The sequence below is a fragment of the Microchirus variegatus genome (genome assembly GCF_963457635.1).
Source record: "Microchirus variegatus genome assembly, chromosome: 21".
Lineage (NCBI taxonomy): Eukaryota > Metazoa > Chordata > Actinopteri > Pleuronectiformes > Soleidae > Microchirus > Microchirus variegatus.
This window is the reverse complement of record NC_139822.1, coordinates 15,435,486-15,462,802: the sequence shown is the minus strand read 5'-3', so window position 1 is coordinate 15,462,802 and position 27,317 is coordinate 15,435,486. Positions and strand designations below refer to the sequence as shown.

The window sequence follows — 27,317 nt, the reverse complement described above, 5'->3', positions numbered from 1 at the left end:
AGGAATACCTTCTGTTTTCACAAAAACAAATCACAGAACACTGTGTTGCCCTCTCCTTTTTGTACGTGTGCATGTTTTCAGCAACACGTGCATGAAATGGAGACGTGATTCATTTATCAAACTGACAGTTTATCGGTTGGAAATGGCTGATTAAACTGTTATAAAACAAAGCAAACTGTCATGAGTGAAACGGGTTGTGACGGCTTGTCATCGGTCACCAAAACAGTGCTTAATACTCAATAACAGAAATGTCAGACGCATTATTTCCCTTGAAGCACAAGTGTCCTCAATCAAACTATGTGTAGTCGGAGAAAGTGACGCACATAAAGAGATCCGAGTGTTGATTATATGAGTATTTATATTAACTACAGGGGGGAAAATGTATCTGTGACAGCCTGAGCCTTTCCCCAGGTTTTATGACAGTGGGTGGAGGCATGAAGCAGCTGTTTGCAGCCTGGTTATTTGCCAAACAAATTACCAATGTGTACCTGTCTGTGCTGTAGGTGCTGTGTGACCTCCTGCATGTCCCAACTCAGATCCAGAGCACAAAACACAAATGAAGATCAAAGCTGCGCGTCGTTGTTTCCTGTAAACACGATGCTGTATTTGTGCAGAAACAAGGCAACTACAGAGAGAATTAGTTTATCTTTAAATCACAGCTTTACCTCTTTTTTTTTTTTGTTTTGTTTTATTAGACTGATCTTCCAGTTGACTGGAGCTGGGTGGTCTTTCTCATTGAGGAATGCCATGCATGACTACTTGCGGATGAATCTGTGGATGGGTTTCAATGCTCCTGCTCTGAAATAGGAGTCTTGTATTTGTTTTTTTTGTGACACCATTCGTGGTTATTATCAAGATGAGGAACTGGACATGCTTATAAATCTTTTTTAATCTCACCTAGCACCTGCAACTGCACCCTTGAAGTGGGTTCAGGTTGTAGTTAAAGGTGCCATATGTAAGAATGTGGCCAAAAACGGTTACTACATTCAAATTCAAAATACCGAGGGCTTTTAGGTTTCGTTTTCTGACGTAACTGGCAACCCGCGGTTCCTCGGCAGCTTAGACTCTACTCACTGCAATGATTAGTGGACAGCAGTAGGTGGCGCCACATGCCAAAACATGATTTCGAAAACATAAACATGATTTGCAGTCTGCAAAAGTTTTTTTAATACAAATATTTTGGCCGTATTGTTGTTGTTGGTGAGTTCAGTTTGTTATATTAACATTATTCCTGAGTCTCTGTGACATATTAGGAGGATTTTAAGGCCTAGCTAATTTAGATTTATTACATAATGCACCTTTAACACTGACCCATATGTGATAATATCAAACCCTGAGGATATGTATTAGTATCAAGACATGCTAGTGTGTTAAAACAACAACAAAAAAAGTATATTTGGGATTTCTAGGTCTTCGCAACTGCTAATTTAGATATTACAAAGGAAAAAGACGTTGTTAAAAAGCTGTGGCTGTGTTTGTTGTGGCAGGTATTCCAGTGTTGGAAACTTGGCAGTGTTGCTGAGGCGCCACGTTATAGCCATCTCCCCCTCAGACACTGTTCTAAAGGAAAACACGCATGTCACACGAATAACAGCTAGCTCTCCACAGCTAGCTAAACACGAAATGCTCACCTGAAACATATAGCTAAAACAGCTAACTTAAAGACGTTTAAAAAAAAATAAAAAAAAAACTTTGCCAGAAACGTTAAAAAAAAGTATCCCCAACTCACCATTTAGTGACGTTTCGCCGCCGCGAAAAACTGCATCACTCTCACCGAGTTAAAGTGAAAAGCTGTGCATTTCTCACTTTGACGCGACACAATTTAAAAAAACCAAATTAATTAAAATCACGACAGAACACATCCAGCGCTTCCCAGTGTCCTTCTCTAAACTTCTCCCCCTTCGTTGCAAACTGACTCCATCCATGAAGACGCTCACCTCCTCCTGGAAGCTGATTGGCTGACACGGGCAGCGGGAGAGGAAGTCTCTGATTGGCTGGAGGGAACGTCAATCAAAGATTCCGCCGTCCTCTCCCGTGGGAACGGGAGTTCCTCAACATCACACGTGACGCGTGAGGTGGCTTCCCTCAAAACAGCTGTCCAAAGAGGGATGTTGGACCAAACCATTAGCAACTTTCGAAATACTACTACTAATCATAATAATTATAATAATAATAAAAGAGAGAGAATCTGTTTCACCCACACTTTTCTTTAATGTTTACTTTCGACTTTAGTAAAGACTGGGGCAAATGTATTTCTATTAATTAGAGCTGAAAAAAATACTATAGACTTCTGATTGTTTCAGGTTCTTAAATGTGAATATTATCTTAAATTCTTTGCTCCATATAAGAAAGAAATAATTAAAAAGTGACATTTGTGAACATCATTATTTCCAGGTTTGACAAAACACTGATCAACATTTTTTAACATTTTCTGACATTTGTATGGACCAAACGATTACTCTAGCAGTTACCAGATAACTATTAAGAAGTTTTTTCCACATAAAATAAACAAAACAAATGATTCTGCAACTGTAAAAACATTCCAGCAACCTTACAATATCTCAGAAACAATTATTCTCAACAACAACCCTACTTTTAAATATGCTGCTTTGTTATTTTGGAGGGAATAAACCTTAAAGTGGGACGAAAATACTGTATGTGGTTACTCATGGATTTGTGCTGGTCACACCGAATCATTCTGCTGCCACCTACAGGCTAATGCACAACCTTAATACACACATACAAAATAGGAAGAAAAACACAATACTATTATGCCAGTAAACCATTTTTAGTATGCAAATCAAATCAAAAGTGTTCCTCACTTGTGTTACAATACAATGCTTCCATGGTGTTACGTTATAAATAAAATGCAAAAAGGAAATACAACACTATCTGATGTTAGTCATTTCATGTACAGCAAGAGAAAAAACAATACACACTGCATTTCTGTTTATTAACTGATGAAGATACAATATTTTCAAATACTATATCACTTCTTTGGTCGCTTATTAGCAGAACTAATTATGAGGTAAGGTAGAAATACTGTTACAGAGCTTAGACTCTGAGAAATGCTCAGCTGTTTTGAGAAAGCGAGAAAACTCTGCAGTCCCTAAAGACACAACATGTGACTTCTCGTCTTATACTTTTGCTTAACAGAACAATAAGGAAACAATTCAGGTTTTTACTATCGGCGTTACAGTGGTTATGTTCTCTCTGTCACGGCCCTTTCTATTCTTCCCTCTGTGAATGAACCGACCAGACTGGATGTTTCACAACACGCTGAATGTGACAAATGCAGCCATTCCACCAGCTTACACAATTACACTGCTGAGAGGTAAAAACAGGTTAAATATTAAAAAAAAAAAAAAACACTGCACTGGGAGGAAATGTGTATTGAAGAGCATTGAAGAGGCCACAAAATACGATAAATTTAAAAAAAAAAATATGTCATCAGTCAATCAGGAAATGACCTTGTCGGTGGAACCTCAGCTCGCATGAGGTTTATCGACGGCACCGTTTACAGGAACCGACTTGTTGCCAAAGTTCCAGTCCACGGGGTTGAGCAGCTGCATGGTCTTCTTGTGTGTCCAGACGGGGTTGAGGACCACCGTGAGCATAGCGAGGCCGGTGAAGAAGATCAGCCGATGGGCCAGGGCCATGTGAGCGTTGATGTCGCTCCAGTGGGTGAAGGTTACCCACCACATGTAGTAGGTTAGGACCATGCGACAGTGGAACATGTGGATCATCACCCACTGGTTGGCTCTCCAGATGAGGGTGCGTGCCCAGCCAGCCTGTTGGGGGTGGTGAAAGAAATAGATTTTGTTAATAATGCAGCAGGACAGTGTGTAGACAAGATGCTTTCGAGGAAGCAGGAGAATTTATTGAGGATTTGGCCATGACATAGCAGCAACTGGTTTGAGTTTAGAGGAGGACACTGAGATTAGCTTGAGTTTTTATCTGCTATGTTCTCAAAGGAGTTCACTATGGACTGGAAAATATACCAGGGAACTGGCAGGAGAATCGCTGTAGCGACTTCAGTTGTGTGTTCATACATACAATCCCCAGAGGTCAATGCATGTGTGAAAGCAGCATTAGAAAGTAGTAACTCTGCAAAGAAAAAACAAACAAAAAACTTCCTCTTTGCAACAGTTTGGTTCACAAGACACAAGAGGAACTGAAACCTGATGATGTTCTTAGTTATTTATTGATAGGATCTGTACAAAAAAGGTAAGCAGAAGGAAACCAACAACATCAAACACACCACAGAAATGTGTGCAAGATTAAAGTCTCTTACCTTCAGTAACATCCAGGATATACAGGTAAACGGTGTGCTCATCTCCAGCAGCAGAGTAACCATGGGCAGGTAGTGACCAGTGAAATCCCACACAACCGCCCCGGCATACCCCGAGAGGGCGAAGAAGTGGTGCGTCGCCAGCGGGAGGTCAAATGACCGAAACACCACGCTGGAGACGTGAAGTGCTGCGTTCTCAAACACGAAGAAGCCCGTGGCTGTGAGGATAGTGAACCACGACCAGTCCTCCTGACCTTTCACTCTGTCTCTGGCCAACACAGAGTTCTCAGTGAGCGCCCGGAGGCCTGCTACGGAACTCTGGACGCCAAACACGGCCCGGGTGGCTGCAAGGTTCCAGAACACTTTCTCCTTAGATAGCAGGGAGTTGTAGGTGCTGGACAGAACCACAGAGACGAGGTGGGAGAGGAGGAACGTCGCTGCATAGAACCCGAATCCCAGACTAATAAGCTGGAGGCGATAGTCCCACTGGAAATAGTGTGCACTGGGCTGGGGGAGAGGGCTGTTTCCCTGGTCAGCATCCATGGTGAGGAAGGGAGAACACTGGAGTTAAAACGGACTGAAGCTCTGCTGCACAAGGGATTGTGGACCATGCATGGTCGACTGGAAAAACAAAAAGACAGCACTCAGTTAACACGAACCAGATAGTATATTGCGTTGCTATAACAGTGTCTTAGCAAGTGTGTGCCTCAGACTGGGCTTTAAAACTATACCATTAGTCAGTGCTTAGCTTAAATGTGGGCGTGTGTCATAAATAATAATACATGTTGAATTTTCGTCGACACATTTTTAAGCTAACAAGTTAGGTTCGCTGTAAAGAACAACTCAACGTTAGCATAGCAACTCGGGAACAAAAAGGCATTTCAGGGGGCTCCGTACGTAGTAGCTAGCTAGAAACGTAAAAGTTAGTTAGCGTTTCAATGTAAACAAAGGGGGCTACATACATAGCAAACTTAGCATAAACTTAGCACAGCGGAGACTCCGACTATAACAGCATAAATAACAGCATCTCAACATGTTCGCGATACATACCGTAATTAGTACATAGCGTACAGAGGCGTCTCCAGTGAACACTTTAGTGCCGCTTCAGCCCCAGCAGCAAACACAACTCACATCACAAGACTTCAATTTGGTCATGTGCCGTTTGAAGGCGGAAGTCACGCCTCTTTCGAAAGCCCCTACCTCCCATTGGTCAAGACCTCCGGAAGCCAGACCCCCATTGGTTGTTTTCTTTTCCTTTTGTTTTTAACCTATGAGATAATAACGAGATAATGAGACTGAGTAGAGGAATTACATAATAATCCGAATTAATTTGAGTATATTTCTACTGCAAGTTCGTCTCTACTAATCAATGTGCTTGTTTTGTGATGATGGCGATTGTGTGCGATAGAGAAACCATGTGTAAGTTATCTACAAAGTGATCAGAAACAGTATCCGTTATGCGTGACAGGCAGGAAAAAAAAACAAAAAAAAACATTGCATGCATTTCTTTCTTTGGCCAAAAGGTGGCGACCTTGCCTCTTATATTATAGATTGTCACAGTGTCAGAAGTTGAGGCTGAGTTTTAGGTCATAAAGTTGTCTTTAAGTATGAGAAATAATGAAATTATTCATGCTTTTTATACTTATAATGTCTGAAGAAATAGAACCAATAAAAATAAACAGATGGTTAATTGGATAAAAAGCTGAATTAGTACTTATTCACTACACCCTATCACGCATAATGGTATTTGGTGATTCCAACCACGCCACTGTGCTCTATCTGTTCCAGGCCCTTTTGAGACTAATGATTTTTGTAGTGAAGTAAAGTCCAAGTGTGTAGTAAATCCTTGCAGAAAAAATACATTCAAACTTTTTAAACCAATGCTGCTGTTGCACTAGGAAGTTTGGATAATACAGTATATAATATGGATAATAACAGACCAAGCAGTCAGTATCAACATTTCATAGCTGTTAAATGTCCTACTTTAGCGTTCTCAGATGTTCGATATCTCGATTTTTCAAAGCAACCCACAAAGACAAAACATTTCCAAACTTTTTCTTCCAAAAATTTAATTGCAGGATTATTTACACTGGATGACCTCAGCAATGATCAAACTAGTCAAAGAGGCAAAAATCTTTCGATAGCTCAGCTAGGAAAGAATGGGAGGGAAATGCATATGCTGCTTTAAACTGTTTAAATAATAATAATAATAATAAGAATAATAACGATGATAAACGGTAACTTGCACTGAGAAATGCATATGTGATCAACTTAAATAAATAAATAAATAAATACATAAATACATAAGGAAAAAAAACATACGTACAGTGAAAAAGGAAAAGCCTACATTCAGAATCAATATTTCGCATGCCGTCATATCAGCGCACAGTAGAAAACAACCGTAACAACGAAAGAATGAAAACAAACAAGACGTGGGGCAAGAGCAGAAAATAGTCAATGTCGTCGATGAAGCATATATTATATATATATATCTATATATATATACTGTATATTTCTTTACAAATAATGAATATTTGGAATTATATTCATCCTCCCTAGAGATATGATATACAAGAGATGAAAATTGGTTTTTTTTTCGCTAAACGACTACAGTTTTTTTCCTTTTATCTAGTAATTATAGAGTTGTTCCACGTTCTGAGTTCACAAAAAATCCCCCCCCTTTGAATTATTATTATTATTATTATTATTATTATTATTCAATGTCGTGGGCTCTCGTGTGAAAAGCAAACAGACAAGAGAGGCCACAGAATGTCAGGATACGGAGGGTTTAAATGAGAGAAATAAGTGATGAAGAAGGGGGAGATGACAGGAATGATCTGCTTTAAGTCATAAAAAACGATGGCATTTTCACAGTAAACGTGACGTGGACGATATTATCTGCAGGAGGGCCTGTGTTATATGACCGTAATCTTTTTTAAAAAAAATGGAAAAACAAAAGCCACTGCTGCTACTTTCTGCCAGGTGAAGAACCCTCACAGTGTCGCACGAGCGCATATGTCAAACCCCAATGGAATTCAGCACCAAAAATCACTTCTTTTTGAACACGTGAAAGAGTAAGAAAACACTTCTTAGAGGTGGAAGATTAATCGCTGGGATGAATTTGACCAAACGTTACAGCAGAAAGATGTCGTTCGTCGCTTAGAAAGAAGACTCTGAGAGTGTTTCGGGGGGTAAGTACTGAGGTACCAAGGTAAGATTCTTCTTGTCTGAAAACTAATGTATGATACAAGCAAACTTTGCTTCTAACCATACACTCTTAGCAATAAGGGTTCCAAAATGGTTCTTCTACAAGGGCTGAGGTTCTACCTGGAACCATTTTCTTCTGAAAAACCCTAGGGTTTTTCAAGGGTTCTTAGTAACACTAATGGTTCCAGTAAGAACCATTTTGATCCAGAGAATCTGAAAGGGTTCTTAGTAACACTATGGGTTCCAGGTGGAAGCTTTATAAAAAGGTTCTACCTGGAACCAAACAGGGTTCTCTTATGAGGACAAGCCGAAGAACCTTATATGGTTCTACTAAGCACTTTTATTTCACAAAGTGTACACTCTTAGAAATAATGGTTCCAAAAGGGTTCTTCTACAAGCGCTGAGGTTCAACCTGGAAACATTTGCTTCTTAAAAACGGTTTCCCAAAGAAAGGGTTTTTCAAGGGTGATTAAAGTTGACCCAGGGAACCCTTTGAAACCCCTTTCCTGAATAAAAGGTTTTAAAAGGGTTCCAGGTGGAAGCTTTATAAAAAGGTTCTACCCAGAACCAAATAGGGTTCTCCTATGAGGACAAGCCGAAGAACCTTATATGGTTCTACTTGGCACTTTTATTTCTAAGAGTGCAGCTGCAAATTTACTCAAGTCTGTGTTTCTATTGCACAAATCCTTTTTCAACATTCTCCGCTCCCTCGTGACTTTTTTGGCACTGATCTTCCTTCGCTCTTTAAAAAAAAAAAAACGCGGTCTCGTTGCAATTACGTAAGAAGCGAGAGAAAAGCTTGAAGAAACGGAACCAAAGGTGGTTGTTTTTTTCCCCCAAATCTTTTTTTTGCATATGAGAAAGAAAAAAAACACACGTGTGTTGACTGAAACTCGCACAGTGCTGCTGATTTCGCAGCGAAGGCCACTAATTCAGCAAAGCGTCTGTCAACGTAAGCCGCGAAGGACCTCGGAGGTCGTTCGCTTGATCTCGCCGAGGACCCTCGAAATCTTACATAAGCTGCTTTTGCTTAGTCAAAGACAGGCAGGGGAGAAATATACCCAGCGAGCGACGCGCGGCGACACGACAATCCGCACGAGTACAGCGTACAACACCAGCAGTTTGGTACTCGTTGCGGGCGCTATCATCTCCTCTAAGCCAGCATATGTCAGGCCGAGTCTGTCTCGCTGCCGTCTGCATGCCACTGTGGCAACAGCAGGGGGGGGAACGTCTCTGCTCTGCCAACTGACTGGTGCTCTCCACAAACCTGCTGAAAACAACAGCAACAAAATGAGGATGATTTTTTAGCTCAAATAGGCCATATATGACATCTCACAGACGCTCACACGTTATAGACTTTGGTTACTTGGCAACTTGTTCGTCTGAAAAATACTTATTAGCTTTCTGAAAGTGTATAATGTCCGAGTTCTGCTACGAGGAGTATATCATAACTGAAAAAAAAAAATGTTGATGTGAAGCCAAGGAAAGTTGAGCGAAGGCCAAGTGAACTTGGTGGGGAAAGGTCATACATAAATATATGATTATATATATATAGATAGATCTTCTTAAAATGATCCAATGATTGATTTAGATTAGATTGTATTTTATCAAAAAAAAATAAATAGAATGTGCTGTTGACACGGTGCGTATCTGTTAATGTGTTAATGAGTGAGTCAGATATAGGTCAAATTCACAGAAATGTACTTTAGTGATAAAATGTCCTTCGAGTGCTTAATGAAGCCAGGCTCGCTGGCACAATTACTCAGCCCAATACATTTATAAGCCGTAAAAAAAAATGCTCCAGTGACATTGCATTGATCGGCTAACATGACCTTATGTCGCATTGATAGTCTGTCTAGTACTGTATTGATTAAACAAAAAGGCAGCACCGTTTTGTTCATTGATTATCCAAAGTTCTTACAACAGACTTCGGGGCGTTTAAATCAGAAATTTCGACGTATGAACCTGGAAAGAAACTCTTTACCTGGAAGGGTCTGACAGAAGTATGCTAAATGAAAACAGCAGTTTTGTGTGTGTTCCAGTTGTTATTGATGTTGTGGTGGACCTAAATCTGTTTACAGTATGGTTAGCATGAGTTTAGGGTTAGCGCAGTAGTAGTTAAGTAGTTATGGTTAAAGTTAGCGTAATGGCGTGTTTCCACTAGCTTGATTTGCCTCGCCTCGGCGTAGCGCGGTTATTTTTGCGTTTCCACGAGCATAGTACCTGGTACTTTTTGTTTAGCACCTGCTCTGGTGATGGTTCCAAACGAGCTGAGGCTATACGATGCGTGACATCGCCAGAGACGTCCGACCCAAGGATCGATGCCAAACTGTAGGACATATGGGGACATGTTGTATTGTTAGCATGAGTTTAGCGCAGTAGTAGTTGTGGTAAAAGTTAGCGTAATGGCGTAATTTTGCGTTTCCACTAGCATAGTACCTGGTACTTTTTTTAAAGCACCTGCTCTGGCGGTGGTTCCAAACGAGCTAAGGCGATACCATGCGTGACGGCGCCAGACTGCTGGGCCACTGAATTGTGGGGACATGTTGTATTGTTAGGGTTAGCGCAGTAGTAGTTATGGTTTAAAGTTAGCATAATGGTGTGTTTCCGCTAACTTGCTTCGACGTAGCGTGGTTATTTTTGCGTTTCCACTAGCATAGTACCTGGTACTTTTTTTTTTAGCACCTGCTCTGGCGATGGTTCCAAACGAGCTGAGGCGATACTATGCTATCAGAGTGCTGTCACAGGCGTGAGCAAGATGTCCAACACAAGAATCAAGGGATTTTAGAACACAGGGCTTTTCGGAACATAGGGATTTTAGAACATAGGGATTTTAGTGTCGCAGTTTCATGCAGCCGTACAGTGATGACTCCACCCACGTTGAGGAGGCACTATATTGTGATGGAAGCACAACCTAAACCGTGCCGCACCGAGGCGAGTCGAGCTGGGACCGTACGTGGAAAAGAAGTTACGAATGTTAATCAATGTAATGTCAGCAAACCTAGATTTGTCAAAAGCAATAGCAAGGGCAGGCAAGCAGTGGATATGTGCGGGGCGGGCGGGGGGGAAACAAACGGATAATGAATATTCTTCCCGCTCACAATTCAAAAATACAACAGTACTATTGTGAACTTGGATATGTACATTTCCCTTGGAAATAGAGAGAATCGTTATAAGTGCATAAGTGCATTTGTCTACACATTTTGATCTAAGGAGTTACACAAACCTTCATAGTTTCTTTTTTTTTGTGTGTGTGTTTTTTTCTTCTTCTACTGCATTGACATGATGGAAATGTTGGCACACGACTTGCATGTTTTCTGCTTCAAGTAAATGTCAGTACTTTGAGAGTTGGCAACAGGAACATGAGATATATGGGGAAGTCGGTTTGAAATGTGGACGTTAATGAGCTGAAACGTGTCGTTCTTCCACCAATGCAGACCACGAACGATGTTTTGACTATGACCAGATTGGGTAGAAAGCTGCATTTTTCAACACTGACCAGACCAGAGCTTGTACAGGCTGCCTGAATAACCTTGAACAGGTGATCAGTGCCACATGCACATAGTTGAGGTATTTCAAGCATTGGCACTTTTCAAAAAGATTCGAACTTACAACAATTTTGTGATATTTAGCTTGTCGTTTTTAACATTTACTCCAAAAAAGGAACAAAGGAATAGTCACAATGTAAGATTAAATTATTTAAAAATACTAACTTTGACCATTTATTTGAGTTAAATATAGATTTACTCTTTTTTTTTTTTTTTTTTTAGCTCAAAGGCCTAGTTGCTGGTAGGTTTTCAAAGCTGCACTTTTTAAATGGCACTTTGCAAATGCTGAAAAACTACAGATGTACCCATCCAGGACATCGGATGAGAGAGAGCTTGTGTAGGCCGAGTTATCGGGATCACCAGCAAAAACCACGGATAAAACCCCAACCGACCCGCGTCAGACGTACACACATCTCTGCGAAACACATACTCTACTGGGCGATGGGAGAAGAAGAAGAAGGCTCGGCACATCCTGCAGACCGATGACGATGATTACTGAGGATGGCGAAAAATCCAGATCAGACAACAGATGGATAAAAGGAAGAGTAAAGAGAGTAGCAGTCTAGAAAAAAAGGCTAGTTTTAAAGTCGTTTGAACGTGGGAGCAGGGAGACGTGTCGGCCCCTGACCCGATCTTCTCAAAGTCTAGTCTGAGCCTCGGGAATATAGATCTCGATGCTGTCCGCTCGCTCCGAGGCTGAGTTCTGCCGGAAAGAGGCCGCCCTCTTGGCCGCCATGAGCCGCCGACGAGCCTCCTGTCGATGCCTATCTGGAAGGTCCAAGGATTTCTCCCTGGTCACTAGACTCCTCTGTCGAACTGTCTTCTTTGGTACTGGAGCTGGTTGCTTTAAGGAGAAGAAGAAGGAGAAGATTGTGAAGTGGTCGTAATGGTCCTTTTAAAGATTGTTATTGTTCAGGCAGTGTGTGAAAGTTCCCCAGAGTGATCCATACTTGATCCAAAATAAAAGAAATTGCCAATTAGCCCCTTAAAATGTGCACGAAAGAATTTAGAGCAGTTTTTTATACTAATAAGCCAGTACATCACACAGTAGATGGCTATTTTTTTTGCTCCCTTGAGGAATAATTAAACTAAAGTTTGAGAAGACCCTCTTCTATCACTTTCTCCCCCCAAAAAATCTATCTTCAACATCAGGACGATCACACAAACTACGGGCGACTGACAAAAGTGACATCTTGGATCTGCCTAGCGCTAACCCTTGGAGACTTCTTCTTACCTTCTTCTCCGGGCTGTCGACGGGCCTCCAGTTGTTGTCCTTGATCTGCTGCAGCTGGTCAAACTTCACGGTGACGTCTTCGATGGAGAGCTGCAGCAGGTCCCAGAAGCCGGCGAGGTCCTGAGAGGTGGGCCGCGGCATGGCGCTGGGGTCCTACACGGGGACGCACGAGCGAGAGGAGTTTACAACCCGAGACGCGAGAAAACACGCATAAACAGGCACGGAGGCTGCACCTCTTAGCTGCACTGCAGCTTGCGTACCACTAGATGTCCTTATCAGATTCAACAAAAACCACTGGTGGACATGAAGGATGAGAATATGTGATGATGTATTCTGTTCTGTTCTGTTTGCCTGTCTTTTACCAGGATTACTCAGCAAATACTGCGCCAATCTCTTGAGGTTTACCAACGCTGAAGTTTCGGTGTTGATCCAATTAAGAGAGTGGATCGCAGCACTTCATTTTTTAAGACTTTTTAAAGAATCTGTGAAAAAGAATAATGCAAGGGGACATTTTATGGAGGGGAAAAAAAGGCACTTTTAAGATCTGGTGCAGATGAGGATTACGATCCAGATTTTTGGGGGTTACTGTACAGTCATCTGTGCTGTTGTAGTCATCATAAAATAAATATTATGCCTGGCAGAATATGAGAAAAAAAAGCAGAGTTAGAAAGGCTGGTTATTGGTTTGAGCCCTTGAGTGTTGGCAGAGGTGTTTGCTCTCTGAGCTTCATGGATGAGCTCTGACATAATAAAGTGCCTCCATCAGTTGGGTCCAATTCATCACCCGATCACTGCTGAAATGAAATGAGCATCAAGATTATCTGAGCGCCTTAATGAGTCATGAAAATCCGTTTTTTTTTTAAGGTAACAAGTGTTAGTGTGTACGATTGTTTTAGCTTTAGTTGTTTAGAAACCAGAACAATATTAGGCACCATCTGTGTAACTGACTGCAAACATGGGGAAGAGATTATCTGAAAAGCACGAGCTGTTTTTGAAATGAAAATAGAAAAAAAAAAAAAAAACACTTCGGAATATTATCTGAAAAATCTGGCTGTGAATAATCACAAACTATAGCTTTGTGACATGAAAAAACCCCCAAAACAAATGCTGTGGGAATAATACAGAACTCCTTATATGGACATCCTGGGTGTGTGTGTGTTTATAGGTCACATATTCAGGCTTTAAAAAAGGCGTTTTTGTTACAATTCATTTTCTATCGCATTTTTAGTCATGATGAAAGTTGTAATAATTGTGCAGACGTCACAGAAATAGAGCATTTTTCTTTAATTTTTGTTCATAAAAGTGAACTTTGAACCTTGACGTATTTTCCAAATTTCACAAATTCAATCTGATTTTGAGGACTTTTTGCTCGGGTGTGTTTATATAGTTGGTGAAATCCTTTTTTTTGGGTCTAGTTTGTGCTATAAAAAGGATATAAGACACTATATTACATTAATAGTTCACATTAAACTTCAAACGTATTAATTATGCATAATAGGGTGACTGGAACATGAATCTCTGTCCACGTCCTCTTGGTTGCGCTCGGTCTACAAACCCAGAGAAGTCACATGTTCACGATCTATGAAACAACACACTTTCATGTATCCCTGGTCTTCTGTGTCATTTCTTCAGGACCTTTAAAGATCACATGACTAGTAATACCAAGGTCACAGGGTTTGCTTTCCTGAATGGACTCTTCGGGTATCATCGTCTAATTCCTTTCACTGCGTCATCGCTCAAAATAAGCAATTTACTCCAGAAATCGTGAGTCTTCTTCAACCTCGTCTCGTTATGACCACAGTGTCCACACGCTGTAACACGCTCCAACTCTAAACCCTGTGACATTTAGAGAAGGCGGCTGGGGAAGGTTGCCGCTGTCACGTTCATGGTATGACGGTAGCGGCTGGTACCATTCCAAATGATATCTTGACCTTGACATTAAGGGTTATTGACGATCTCACAGGGAAAACGCTACGGCGCTACGACAGAAATGCATCGGTGCTACTGAGAGCCGACGGTGAGGCTAGTGTGCTTCACCGTATCGCTTTTTAAAATGCCATTTCTCGTGATTTAAAGCTGCAGTGGGATGAGAGAGAGCTTGTGTAGGCCGAGTTATCGGGATCACTAGAAAAAACCACGGATAAAACCCAACCGACCCGCGTCAGACATACACACATCTCTGCGAAACACATACTCTACTGGGCGATGGGAGAAGAAGAAGGCTCGGCACATCCGAGTGCAACTTGTGGGGATTTTTGTTGTTGTTTGGTCTCCGATGATCAAGTAGCAAAAATGCTACGGTGCTACATCGGGCAAAAACTTTTCATTCGGCTCGTTTCACGACAGAAATGTATCAGTGGTAGTGAGAGTTGACGGTGAGAGGCTAGCGTGCTTCACCATAGCGCTTTTTAAAATCGTTAGCCTAATAGCATAATTGCATGGCGCGTTTCCATGACTACTGACTGGAAAAAAATGTGCGTGACGTCATGTTTTAAGTGACTCCCGATTGTTAAAATGAGTCTCTGAAGTATCGCAGTTTCTTCGTGCCGCAGCACCGGAGTCCAGGCACCGTTAACCAGTTAGCTCCTTTAGCTCCGTTAGCTCCTTTAGCGCCGTTAGCACACCTATAGTGGAACTGGAGTGGTCTGTTTATTAAATGAAAAGAGCAGTGCTACAAATAACCAGCGTACCTGTGTACTGCGTATGTGTGCCTCTCTTTTTAAAGTTTAGTGTTCGTTTAGGGACTCATTTTAACAATCGGGAGTGACGTCACGCGCGCACTAAATTGTTTATAATTCTTACTACAAAGTCTCGGCGTTTACTTCCGAAAAAACCACACTCTAGACTTTAAATAAGTGCAATATCCATCTTGTTCAGGTAAAAGTTTTCAGTCATTACTGGTGCACTGCTTCACTACTGATCACTTTTACTTCCACCTCTGCAACTTTTGAAGTGCTGCAAAAACGCCTCGCAAAGACTCTCAGGGCTCAGATTATCCAGTCAGTGACAGCTCCATGAGAAGTCAGTATAAGTTTTAAGCCCCGACTTTGTCAGCGAGCGCTTTGAATGTGGGAGAAAAACTGTTTTGTCTTGTTTTAGGAAAGAGTCAAGCTCTGCGAAAGCTTCCGTTTTGGGGCGCATTTATTCCCACAAATGACGGCAATAATGTGCGAGATGAATCGTGTTTGGCTCTCTAATCCCCCTGTGATTCCACCTTCCCCCTGAATGAGCAGCAGAGTCGCTTTCTTCTATAACTACAAACACACTTCATGTGAAATATTGTGTGTTTGGTTTCAGATCGATAAAGCAAGACAAATATGAGGCAAAAATCCTCTCTCTCTCTCTCCCTGTTTCTTAACTCCTGGGCGGAACATTGCAACAGCAGCTCTCTGAATATTTAAACTCAGCCTCGTTCCTCCCCCCTAAAAATATTCCGGTCACATATGAACGTGCTGGAGAGCTATTGACTCACAGAAGTGTTGCTTTCCCCAATCAATAACACATCCAGGGAGTTTTGATTCAGTGGAAGGGTAGAGAACAAAAGGTGGTGAGGACGCAGCACATTCATAATAATCAAATGCAATTTCTTCAAACTCCTACTAATTTATCTTTCCCTGACTTAAAATACAGATTCATGCAAAAACCTATGATGAAAGAAGTCAGAAAAAAATGAAATGATAATTGTGAGGGAAATAAAATGTCACAATTTTGATTTCTCATAATTTCATAATTTTTATATTTTTTTAAATATCCCATACACTTTTTGTGTCATAATTTCAACATATTTTCCATTTCATCCCACAATTATGACTGATTAACATCACAATTTTTGACTTTTACTTCAGTTATCACTTTTTGATCATTTTATCGAACAATTTTGTCATTTCTAATATTTTTACATTTAATCTCATAATGTTGACCCCCCCCCCACCCCCGAGACTAAATGTGTAATTTATCCCACAATTGGAACTTTTTAAAAAATCTCTAAAATGTTAATTTAAAAAAAAAAAAATGTTTTTGGCATTAAATCTTGTAAATTAGAACCTGTAAATTACATCATCTTAATTTTCTGGTTTTTAATGGAATATGTACATAGGTGTATAGAGGCCCATTTCCAGTGTTCTAATGGTACATCGTGCTTGCTAATCGCGTTAGAAGACTATTGGATGATTAGAAAAACCTTGAAAACCTTTGTGCAATGACGTTAGCACTGCTGAAAACAAAGCAAAACTTTGCAAAGTTTGATGCAAACTTGTCTTGACTATATTTTCTATTCATCTTGCAACTCTTTTGATGAATAAAAGTGTGATTTTTAATGGAAAACACAAAAAAAATGAATAGGTGACCCCAAACTTTTGAACGGTAGTGTATTAATACGTAAATTCTGCTTTGGGTCCTTTCCTTAAAGTCATACGCTTCTATCTGTAACCTGCTCTGTAAACATCCGTGATCATGTTCTGCCGCTTTGATCGGTTTCTCACCAGGTTTTGCTGACAGAGCCAGTAGAACTGCTGGAATTTCTGAGACATGAGCAGCTGAGCACTTCCCACTGCACTTCGGATCTTGCCCAGGACTGAAACACACACACACACACACACACACACACACAGCATATTAAAGAGAGGGAAAACACACACACATAGTGCCACTTTAGAATCAGAACTATTCAACTCACTCTCCTCTGTCAGGTCGTTCTCTTCGGCTTCCGCCTCCATCTCTTTACACCAACCCTCCATCCTCTTGGTCTCTGCGTGCAGCAGCTGCATGAACCAGGTGCCGTCTCTGCGCAGGGACGGCGACGCCCGGCCGGAGTCCACCGACAACACCGCGATCTCCCGCGGGGGCGGCGGCTCCAGCTGCCAGGGGGTCTCGCTGGTCGTCTCCCTGGGGCTGGAGGGCTCCGTCGGGGTGCGGTAATCCTCGCGGTAGCTGAACAGTCCCTGGGTGCGCACGGTTCTCACCGCTCCGTACTGCGTGGGCGTGCTGGGCTCCGAGTGGCGCTGGAACCCGCCGCCGAACTGCAGGCCCTTGTCCTCCATGGTGGGGAAGCACTCCAGCTCCATGTCGGCCTGCACTGCTGCGGTCACACTGTTGGAGCGCTTGAACCGGCCCTGTCTGAGAAGGAAACACAAGGCCCGGGATGACAAATAACCACGGCAGCGACAAATAAGAAATATTTGGCCTCCCTCTAATGAGGTTCAAATGATTACCCTTTCTTGTCGTCTTCCACCTGGACCCCAACAGAGTGATACTCCGGCGAGCCTTTGCTTTCAGATTCCGAGTCAGTGGCTGCTTCCACCTAATACAAAGAAATGATACAAACCAACAGTGCTTCTCATTACGCCAGCTACGATTCCCCCGCGTTATTGGGTTTATTGGTTTGGGAGCACCTTAACTGTACCAGGGCCTGTCAGAAAGTAAACACTCGGTGATTTATGGAGGCTCCGAAGGCAACAAGATGGAAGAGCTTTACTACAGGAGGGGTTTTAGGATATCTACAGTGGAGGAGAACGTGTTACACTGCACAGTGTAAAAAAAACAATTTAAAGGTGCCATATGTAAGAATAAGTTACCACATTCAAATTCAAAATACAGAGAGGTCTTTAAGTTTGGTTTTCGGACGTAACTGGCAACCCGTGGTTTGCTCGGCAGCTGAGACTCTACTGACTGCAATGATTGGTAGACAGCTGTAGGTGGCGCCACATGCCAAAACAGGATTTCAAAACATAAACATGATTTGCAGTCTGCAAAATATTTTTTTTAATGCAAATATGTTGGCTGTACTGTTGTTGTTGGTGAGTTCAGTTTGTTATATGAACATTATTCCTGAGTCTCTGTGACATATTAGGAGGATTTTATGGCCAAATTTATTACATAATGCACCTTTAACGTCCATAGCATGACTAGATTAGATCACTCGGACAGTTTGAATAGAAGTCTACGAGAAAATGGGTCTTCTAACTTGATTTACAACATCCGTAAAAACCTTTTTGATGAAGAGTTAATGGCCTCAGCTCTTAGTTTGACGCCTACCTCAAAAGAACACGACGTCAAATCCACAAATTATTTTCCTATTTAAAGGAAAGATAGGGAAGATAAGATAAAGATAAGATGCAAAAATTGTAAGCAGCATATCTTCTTAATCATACATTTAAACACACATTTTGATGTTTTTGTTTCTGGTAATGTAGGTTACAGTGCAGGAGAGAACTGGTGAGATTTTGGTGCTGAAATATGCAGTCTCGGTTGACGGTTATTCGTAGGCGAGAAAGAAAGAGAGAGAGAGAGAGAGAGAGGGATAGATATTTTTTAAGCCAAAGGGAGAATGAAAACTGGACTCGGCATGAAATGCATTATTCAAGCGACTGCAAATGAAGCTCAGTGTCTGCAGGACGACGAGTTTGCCGACAAACTTCGCCGTCTTACGCGATGCAAAGACCGTGTTTGTTGCACCTTGTTGTTCTGTCTAAAATGGCCTGGGAAGAAAAAACAACAACAACAACAACAACAACAACAACAACAACAACCCCAGAATCCTCTGGACAAATCATCCGATGATGATCCTGAGATCATGACCCAGCAGCACCGACTCAGAGTCTCTTCATTTCTGTCTGCTCCCCAGAGCTCCACACGTCTGCAAACCCTGACAGAGCTCAGCTGCTTTTGCTTCTTCTGACAGTCGTTTTTCTTCCTCGTCCCTCCATTTTCTCATCTCTTTCCTTTTATCTCTATTTGTCCGGCGTTCATATTCTGTCCCGCCGGCTTACTGTCACACTCTTTGTCTTTGCAGTCTTAAGCCTCTCTTTGTCTTTTCACTCTATTCTCTTTAGTGCCCACTGAGAGTTTGTGTTTGTTTCAGAAATGGTTTTGGATATCAAACCTGATAGCACATTGTGGCATATACCGCATGGTTCCTGATTCCCTTTGAATGTAGCTGCCATAGGAACAACATTTTTCACATATCTTTTCATTTCGTTTTCTTTTATATCATAGAATGTAATGAAAAGACACAGGCTTATATTTCTTAAATGTCTCACACAGGACGTTCATTCCTGCCTTTGCCAAAAGAATGATTGCAGAAACCATCCAGAAATACCTGTATGAGGTCTTTAGTGTCTGACATACATTAAATGTGGTGTTATGACTGAGACATACTAAAGTGTGACTTTTTTGTCAAATTTTGGACGACATACTAAAGTGTGACTTTTCTGTCCAACTTTGGATGACATACTATACTATGACGTTTTGTCCAATTTTGGATGACATACTAAAGTGTGACTTTTATGCCAAATTTTGGACGACATACTAAAATGTGACTTTTTTGTCCAATTTTGGACGACATACTGAAGTCTGACTTTTTAGTCAAATTTTGGACGACATACTAAAGTGTGACTTTTATGCCAAATTTTGGATGACATACTGGAGTGTGACTTTTATGCCAAATTTTGGACGACATACTAAAATGTGACTTTTTTGTCCAATTTTGGACGACATACTGAAGTCTGACTTTTTAGTCAAATTTTGGACGACATACTAAAGTGTGATTTTTGGTCAAATTTTGGACGACATACTAAAATGTGGCTCTTTGGTCAAAATTTAGACGACAGACTATACTATGAATTTTTTGTCAAATTTTGGACGGCATTCTACGTAAAAAGGGTTCACATTTTAAAATGAACACGCAAAATCTGGAGTTCGTGTACAACTACAGTGCTTTTTTCCTCAATAAAGAAAGTTTCAACTGTTTTTCTTCATTTTAACATGCAGTAAATTGTCAATAACTGCCAGATATTGAAAGTTATTCTGGAAAAGTGGGCCAATGCACATTTTCTGGCCCTTTCATGGTTAAAATGAGCAAAAAGAAGCCCAGACGTTAAAGCCAGAGAGTGACATTCTTGGCCGTTTTGTATTCTGTCCGGCCGTTTTGGAAAAAAGTGGTTGTGGAGAGTAAATGAGTGTGCAGTGTGACCTCCATTAGTTTGTGTTAGAAGGTGAACAAAGGCCATATAGTATGAAGAGAGAATGAATTTGAATGAGTGCGATGGATGAAGAGTGAAGACGGGGTCAGACAGACTTATTTTCAGTAGATGGTGAAATACGATGATTTGCATATTCACTCTCACACAAACATACACACACACATACACACGCTGTGTATTTAAATATGCTGTAATCCCAATCACACCATCAGCACAGGTGTGAAAACTGTGAGCATCAGCGAAAAGCGAGGTGGAAGCCACTGCGCCTTTCAATGGAAAACACCACCTGGTGACTTTTGTCGCGCCACCATCGATCGTTTAAGGTTAAACGCTGTGGCTTCCTCTTCACGCGGCCTCGTTATGTGATGTCTCCAATTAAAAACAAATCATTTCTGTAAATAATCCAAACATGTTTGTGGCAAAAGTGCAGCTGTAAAAAAACGAGATGAAGGGATCTCCGGGGACAAAACAAGACATGGTCAGTGATCAAAGATTAAATATAGTTTAACCTTTGGAGACACCGGGGGTTGTAAATAGGGGAACAGCGGATCAATGCAGAGGCAGGCATGCTGATTGAAGGTAATTTACAGATCCTCCATTTGCAGAGGTGAAGCACGCACTGACTGACATAATGAGGTCGACTGATGCTATCTGCAACAGAGATAAATCAGTGTTTTACAAGTGCATCATCATTATTGCTATATCGTTATCTAACGCAGCTATACTGAAGTGGTGTCTATCAACAAACTACGCAGTAAATAAAAGCCATTGTCTTTGGAAATTCATCTTCAGATCAATGGTTTTGTGCAATTTCATTTCATGTATTAATTTTCAGGTAATCCTACGTTATGTCTCTACTTGACATACCATCAAGTTTCTCTTCATCCTTATCCATCTAAACCACTTTCATCAGGTGAAAACCAGAGCATATGAGTAATTAGTAATATCAGTTGTCAATAAAGGTGCAAATCTTCACAGTTTAGTGCAAAGTACTGAAATTACACTACTGCCAGCTACTGCATTCAGATTTTGCCATATACTAGTTTAATAGTGCTTTTCCACTACCCAGTTCCAGCTCAGCTCGACTTGCTTTTCCATTAGGCGATAGTGCCTGGTACTTTTTTTTAGCCGATACTTTAATATGTGACGTCGACAGACTGCCGGCCACTGATTGGTCCAAGAGTGTCGTCACTGGAAGAGATCACGAGTGCGGGAATCGAACCGAACGATGCCGAACTGCAGATCGGTTAAAAAGACTTAAAAATCCAGAAGACATGCGTTAATCTCCAACATTTACCTCAGGAAATGTCTAAAATCGGTACATTTAACAAAGGAGTCTGGTGTATTTCGCAAAAGCTGGTGATCGAGGTAATGAACTAATATGTTGAATTAACTGGTTCCGATGATTCGGTTTCACCGAAAATAACGCTGACGTTGCTGCAGTTTCATGCAGCGGAGCTATGAAATGACTCCGCCCCCATTGAGCAGATACTATATTAATGGAAAAACCAACCAAACCGTGTTAGCGTAGAGCCGTGCCGTGCCGGGACTGTATAGTGGAAAAGCGTTGTTAGACCATGCTCGCATCACTGGTACACTCTTTCATCACTCTTTTGTCCAATCAGTGCAAAGGCTCATTGTCCCAGACTCCTCCCACCACCAGACCACGCCCCCTAACTGCTCTGCACACTCAAATCAGGTGCTGCAGAAGAGGGAGCTTTAAAGGTTCTTTAAAGGTTCCACAAAGTCATATTCCAGGTTATCACAGAGCGCAGAAAGTAACCGCTTTGTGTTGGAGGCTGCATTCACACATAACAGTGAAATGTAATGAGCGGAGCAAAACACGCTGCCGGACACTCTAATTAATTTAGGGAACGACGAGATACAACACAACACGTTTATCAAGATCAATTAACTCTGAGTGTAGCGTTTCTTTCCTGGCCGACTCCTCGACGCCGACATCTGACAAGTCGCTATAAGCTTCAGCGCTATTTGGAAAGTTGGACACAGATCTCCAGCCAAAGGACTTTTCTTAACGCGAGCTTAAGGTGCGTATGATATATTTTACAAGAAATCTGATTAGCACCACGGTGACATTCATAAACTCAACTCCCACCCCCCCCGCTAAGATTAATGGAGTGGTCTGATTTAATTCTTCAAATATTTGAAAGGTTTCCCAGCGCCACCTTTGCACTCGTCGGAGCAAATTGGACAGACGTGAGCGAGCGTGCTCATGTATAGATTCATGTGTGGGAGAAGAGAATAAAAAGTGAGTGACTGTATGTACAGCCAAAGTAATAGAGGGAAGGGATTCTTTTTTTTAAAGTATTCTGAACTGTAACTTTGACGTGAGCCGCCGCAGCAAACCTGTGACCTTCAGACTGTGACATGAGCCTCAGCTCCGGCATTAAAGATGGAAAAGGTGGTGAGATCACAGAGAGTGTGCAGGTGGACAGAGACAAAGAAATACACCGAGAGACACAGAGAGAGAGAAAGTGAATGAACCATGTTGTGAGATATCATTCACTACAGAGCCTGTGCTCAATGCACGGGTTGAATTTTAAATGATGGATTGCAGTAATATGACTCACTCCTGCTATTTTTAGCTGCTGAAATAATAGCGCGCTATTATTGAGCCGAATGCAATGCGTGTTTGTGCCATTGCTCCTTGACGTGAACTTGGAACAAATGGAAATTATTGCACGTAAAAGTGTCTTTAAACATGAGTGAACCATTGAATGAATCTTTTGAATTGACCTTAAAAGAAAATGATTATAAACTATCGTATATTGTGTATGTCTTTAATCAAGCGTTGTGTTTAATCCCTGGACTCCACTGAATGTCTGTATGTTGGGACAGGAAGTCAAACACCATTATAACATTAACCCTTTCACATCTAAAACTTAATTTTTGCTTATTTTAACCATTAAAGGGCCAGAAAATGTCTTGTGTGAGTAAATGGTTTTGTCCATTTTTCCAAAAATAACTTTCAATATCTGGTTATTTACAATTAAGTGCATGTTAAAATAGTGCATGAACAATTTAAAATGGAGAAAAACCAAAAGTTTCATTTATAAACGCCAGATTTTGCATGTTTAAGTCACAGTATAAAACATTCAAAATAACATTTGTTTGAGTTTTTTTCCTCAATGTCGAAAAACAGGCCAAAAAAATGGAATGGGCGTTTTTCCAACTCTCTCCTCTGATTGGCCGTCCTGCTGCAACAGTGCTAGCGAAACTACCGTATATAATTTTTACCGTAATAATAGCCACACGTTGGCTTTGACGTGCAACTTCTCGGCTTTTCAGAAAGCGTTGAAATTTTTTCCCGATAACACAAACCGTCACGTAATTACGGTAATGCAAAGTGCATTAAATACACTGGCGCCTAAAGGGTTAAAAGTGCTATTTTCAAAATAAAAGCCCCCCATTTGGTAATAATCATTTTGTTTTGATGATTTAGTTTTTGTAAAATACAAGTTTCGATGAATTGCTTGGCCCTAGTTGTAAAGATTCTCACGCTCCTGCAGTCATTATGTCAACCGTCAATACTTTTGTGGTATCGACCGATATCATACTTCCTCTGTAAGTCAAATTTCTGTACCTAAGGAGTTCTCATCAGCATCAGTGAACCAACAAGCGTCCATCACAGTGTTTGACTAAGATCGAACGGTGCTTGTGATCGGCTGAATTGATTGAAAATTTCAAAAAAATTGGTCCAGTATCAACATTTTTAGTCAATAATAACAGCCCTAATCACATGGATTGAAGACTGACCTGTATGCCTATAGACGACCGAGGGGTCTTGAGATACTCCTCAGCCCTGGACACCAGGATGGCCTTGTCGCAGGTCAGCACTGAGCTGTGGCTGTCCGTGGACGGGTGCCTTTTCCCAGCCATGACTCCGGCCGCCTCCATGGCTATGGTCACGGCTTTGGTGCTGTCCAGACTGTCAGTGGAGTTGTAGAGGGCCCTGCCCGGGCCGAGCCCCAGACTGAGGCCGTCGGGGGCCCACATGCCGCCGTGAGGAAGCCTCGCCTCGTGGTACGCGTCCTGCGTGGACTCGGTGCTGCTCTGGGCCGTGATGGAGATGAGGGGTTTGGGGGTGCAGCGGGGGGGCACCGGAGGCGGGGTCTTCTTGTAGTTGGGTGTGTAGGTGATGGCTGGAAAGACAGAGGAGGTATTATTACAGTAATACCATGTTATTCAGACAATAACTTGATAATGTTTGGGAATCAAAATCATACATTGAAATTCATCCTCCCTTATCCTACACACATTTTTTACGCTTTCATTACCAAGCGATCGCTATAAAATAACTAAATTATGACCATACTATTACCAAAATGTAAACATACAGATGTATAATTATGGTGAGTTTTTAAATTGTCCATTGGAAGCATGTTTTGGTATAGGCAGCACTTAAAGGACATTGTATTGTATCACATTCAATAACGAAAACCCTGTAAATGTGCGCTAAAGTGCATTTTCTACAAACTTAAATGACATTTTAGCTATTTCCTTAAAGTATCTGGTAGTTTTTAGTGATTGCTGATTTAGTGTCAGATTATTGGGGGACTACAACAGATCTCATATTACAGAAAGGAATAATCTGGATCACACTTAAGCTACGTGTACAGTCAACACTTGATCAGCTGCTTTGGATTTGTCGACAGTGAGACAGTGGAATATCGGCGAAGAAGTGTTCCCTTCTTCTCTCTCAACCACATGATTGCTGATTGTTATTTTCGCACCGTAGTGCTGAGCAATTAGTAATGAAGCATCTCTGCCTCTGGGATCTCGCTGTGCTGTTCCACGCCTGATTATATCTGAAGTCTTAAACGTTTTATTTCCCCGCACAGTGGCACACGGTACGTGCAACTGGCAGCACTGTATTTTCGAGATATGCGGTCTTACACTCTTAGAAATAAGGGTTCCGAAAGGGTCCTTCGACAAGGACTGAGGTTCTACCTTGAACCGTTTGCTTCTGAAAAACCCTTTTCCCGAAGAAAGGGTTTTTCAAGGGTTCTTGGTAACACTAATGGTTCCAGTGAGAACCATTTTGATCCAGAGAACACTTTAAAACCCCTTTCCGGAATAAAGGGTTGTAAAAGGGTTTTTGGTGGAACCCTCCAAAAGGTAACTTTTATAAAGAAGGTTATACCTGGAGCCAAAAAGGGTTCTCCTATGAGGACAAGCCGAAGAACCTTACACGGTTCTACTTTATAAATCATTGCATGATGTTACATGTGTATGAGCCTCATTTTTCAGTTGGCTCTCAATCGTTCCCGATCATTTTATTGATCCGAGCTGGTGAGAACATTCTGTTGAAATGTGTATTCTGCCTCTCCACTGTAGAAACCCCCCTTATCCCCTCCCTCCTCTTTTGTCCGCGCTCAGTGCTTCAGATGAGGCGGCGAGAGCGCTTGAATAATGGAATAAGTCGATAAAGTAAGCGAGAACATCAAAGCCTTTGTGACACGAGACTCGTCAGACGTGGACGACGGCGAGAAAACCCGCGAAGTAATCAACGCTCGACTCGTCTCTTCTTATTCCGTCCGTTTCATCGCAGAAAGAGGGGGATATTACTCTCTTTCAAGTGCAAATGAGAATATGGACATAATCCACAGAGAGGTGGACAGGGTTCTAGACTCGAAAACACATCTTTATTATCAGGCGAGGGCTTCGAGAGACAATTATTGTTGCACGTGTCTGCTGTGTTTAGTGTGTTCTCGATCAAAGCTGAACAAGTGCCAGGTGACTCGTGAGCCAAGACGAGAAGTAAGACAATTAAGAAGCCGGCTACGAGGAAGAACAGTGAGTCACGCTGCAGGTTAAGTTATGGGTTATCATCTTCCCCGATGAAGAGGCGGACGTTGTTGAACTCAAGAAGGGAGCATTTGGAGCTCTAACTAGACGCATTTGTCACGCAGGGCCTCCAAAAAAGATGAATAATAGAATTAATCATGTTCAACAACACAATTACGAGACAAACATGGTTCAAATAAACTGAAATAATAACCTGATTCACCTCAAAGCAGCTTTTGGCCTGGTCTCACACCCATGTTTTGGTCAGGTTTATAAATAGCTCGACACTGTTAAAAAGCGTTCGGCTGCAGGAGCGAAGAAGAATGACTCACGCTGTTTTTTTTCCATTCACAGAATGAACTTTTGCGCAACGATGAAGGGATGCACCCGTTAGGGTTAATGAGGCGAATGAACACGGAGATTTGGTGAGAGAGCCAGGATGAAATGCAGGGCACGAAAGAGAAATCAAGGGGATGAATGAGTTGACCCGTTCCAGGGGCATGATTCAGCAGGAGGGAACCGAAATATAGTCATTATTACCAAGCTGTGCAAAAGGGGGGGGGGGGGGGGCTCATCCAATCGCTCACTCTGACTGAAATCAGAATCGTGACATGTGTGAGGGGCGACCAGTCAATAAAAGATCTATGTTTTAATCCATGCAGCAAATTAACCAAAACAATGAAATGGTTCAGTTGATGGATGAATTGCCAACTGGACAAGATAGGAAACTGTCCCCCAAAAAACCCTAAACCTGGGAAAGCGCCTGCACTCTTAGAAATAAGGGTTACAAAAGTGTTCTTCTACAAGGGCTGAGGTTCTACCTGGAACCATTTGCTTCTGAAAAAACCTTTTGTGAAGAAAGGGTTTTACAGGGGTTCTTGGTAACACTAATGGTTCCAGTAAGAACTATTTTGAGCCAGAGAACCCTTTAAAACGCCTTTCCTGAATAAAGGGTTTTCAAAGGGTTTTTGGTGGAACCCTCCAAAAGGGTTCTCCTATGAGGACAAGCCGGAGAACCTTATATGGTTCTACTTAGCACTTTTAATTCTAAGATTGTGATCAAACACGGGATTTATTTAAATGCTGAAGAATGTACTGTTTTTGACTCATGTAAAGTGACGACTGCTGCATCGCAGCTACTAATGCTAGCTAGCCGTGCTACTACTAGCTTAGCACTTTTATTTCTAAGAGTGTGATCAAACACGGGATTTATTTAAATGCTGAAGAATGTACCGTTTTTGACTCACGGAA

At 41.6% G+C, this 27,317-nt stretch overlaps 3 protein-coding genes across 3 annotated transcripts in view; all 3 read right to left on the bottom strand.

Annotated features, from left to right (window-relative positions):
• arhgef10 (Rho guanine nucleotide exchange factor (GEF) 10) overlaps positions 1-1,802 on the bottom strand; it is a 40,088-nt gene extending 38,286 nt beyond the window's left edge. Inside the window, exon 1 of the mRNA XM_083907492.1 lies at positions 1,730-1,802. The gene's annotated coding sequence lies outside the window, so the exon portion shown is untranslated. The remainder of the gene's footprint in view (positions 1-1,729) is intronic.
• Positions 1,803-2,652: 850 nt separating this feature from the next.
• On the bottom strand, positions 2,653-5,429 carry cln8 (CLN8 transmembrane ER and ERGIC protein). The gene is made up of 3 exons (XM_083907509.1): positions 5,342-5,429; positions 4,295-4,912; positions 2,653-3,791 (listed from the first exon to the last, which is right to left on the bottom strand). Exons 2-3 carry the CDS (start codon positions 4,832-4,834, stop codon positions 3,486-3,488), a joined length of 846 nt encoding a protein of 281 aa, XP_083763635.1. The 5' UTR covers positions 4,835-4,912; positions 5,342-5,429; the 3' UTR covers positions 2,653-3,485.
• A 6,254-nt stretch (positions 5,430-11,683) lies between these two features.
• The window catches only part of dlgap2a (discs, large homolog-associated protein 2a), a gene marked incomplete at its 3' end in the record, with an annotated part of 75,690 nt that continues 60,056 nt past the window's right edge, over positions 11,684-27,317 (bottom strand). The window contains exons 8-13 of the mRNA XM_083907935.1: positions 24,036-24,421; positions 17,490-17,578; positions 16,955-17,394; positions 16,761-16,852; positions 12,281-12,433; positions 11,684-11,890 (exon numbers count right to left, since the gene is read on the bottom strand). Coding sequence (XP_083764061.1) covers positions 11,684-11,890; positions 12,281-12,433; positions 16,761-16,852; positions 16,955-17,394; positions 17,490-17,578; positions 24,036-24,421 — 1,367 coding nt within the window. The remainder of the gene's footprint in view (positions 11,891-12,280; positions 12,434-16,760; positions 16,853-16,954; positions 17,395-17,489; positions 17,579-24,035; positions 24,422-27,317) is intronic.

Coding starts and splice junctions, on each gene's coding strand:
- cln8 (XM_083907509.1), bottom strand. CDS start 4,834: ATGGATGCTGACCAGGGAAACAGCCCTCTCCCCCAGCCCAGTGCACAC. Junction 3,792..4,294: donor TATCCTGGATGTTACTGAAG/GTAAGAGACTTT, acceptor CACCCCCAACAG/GCTGGCTGGGCACGCACCCT.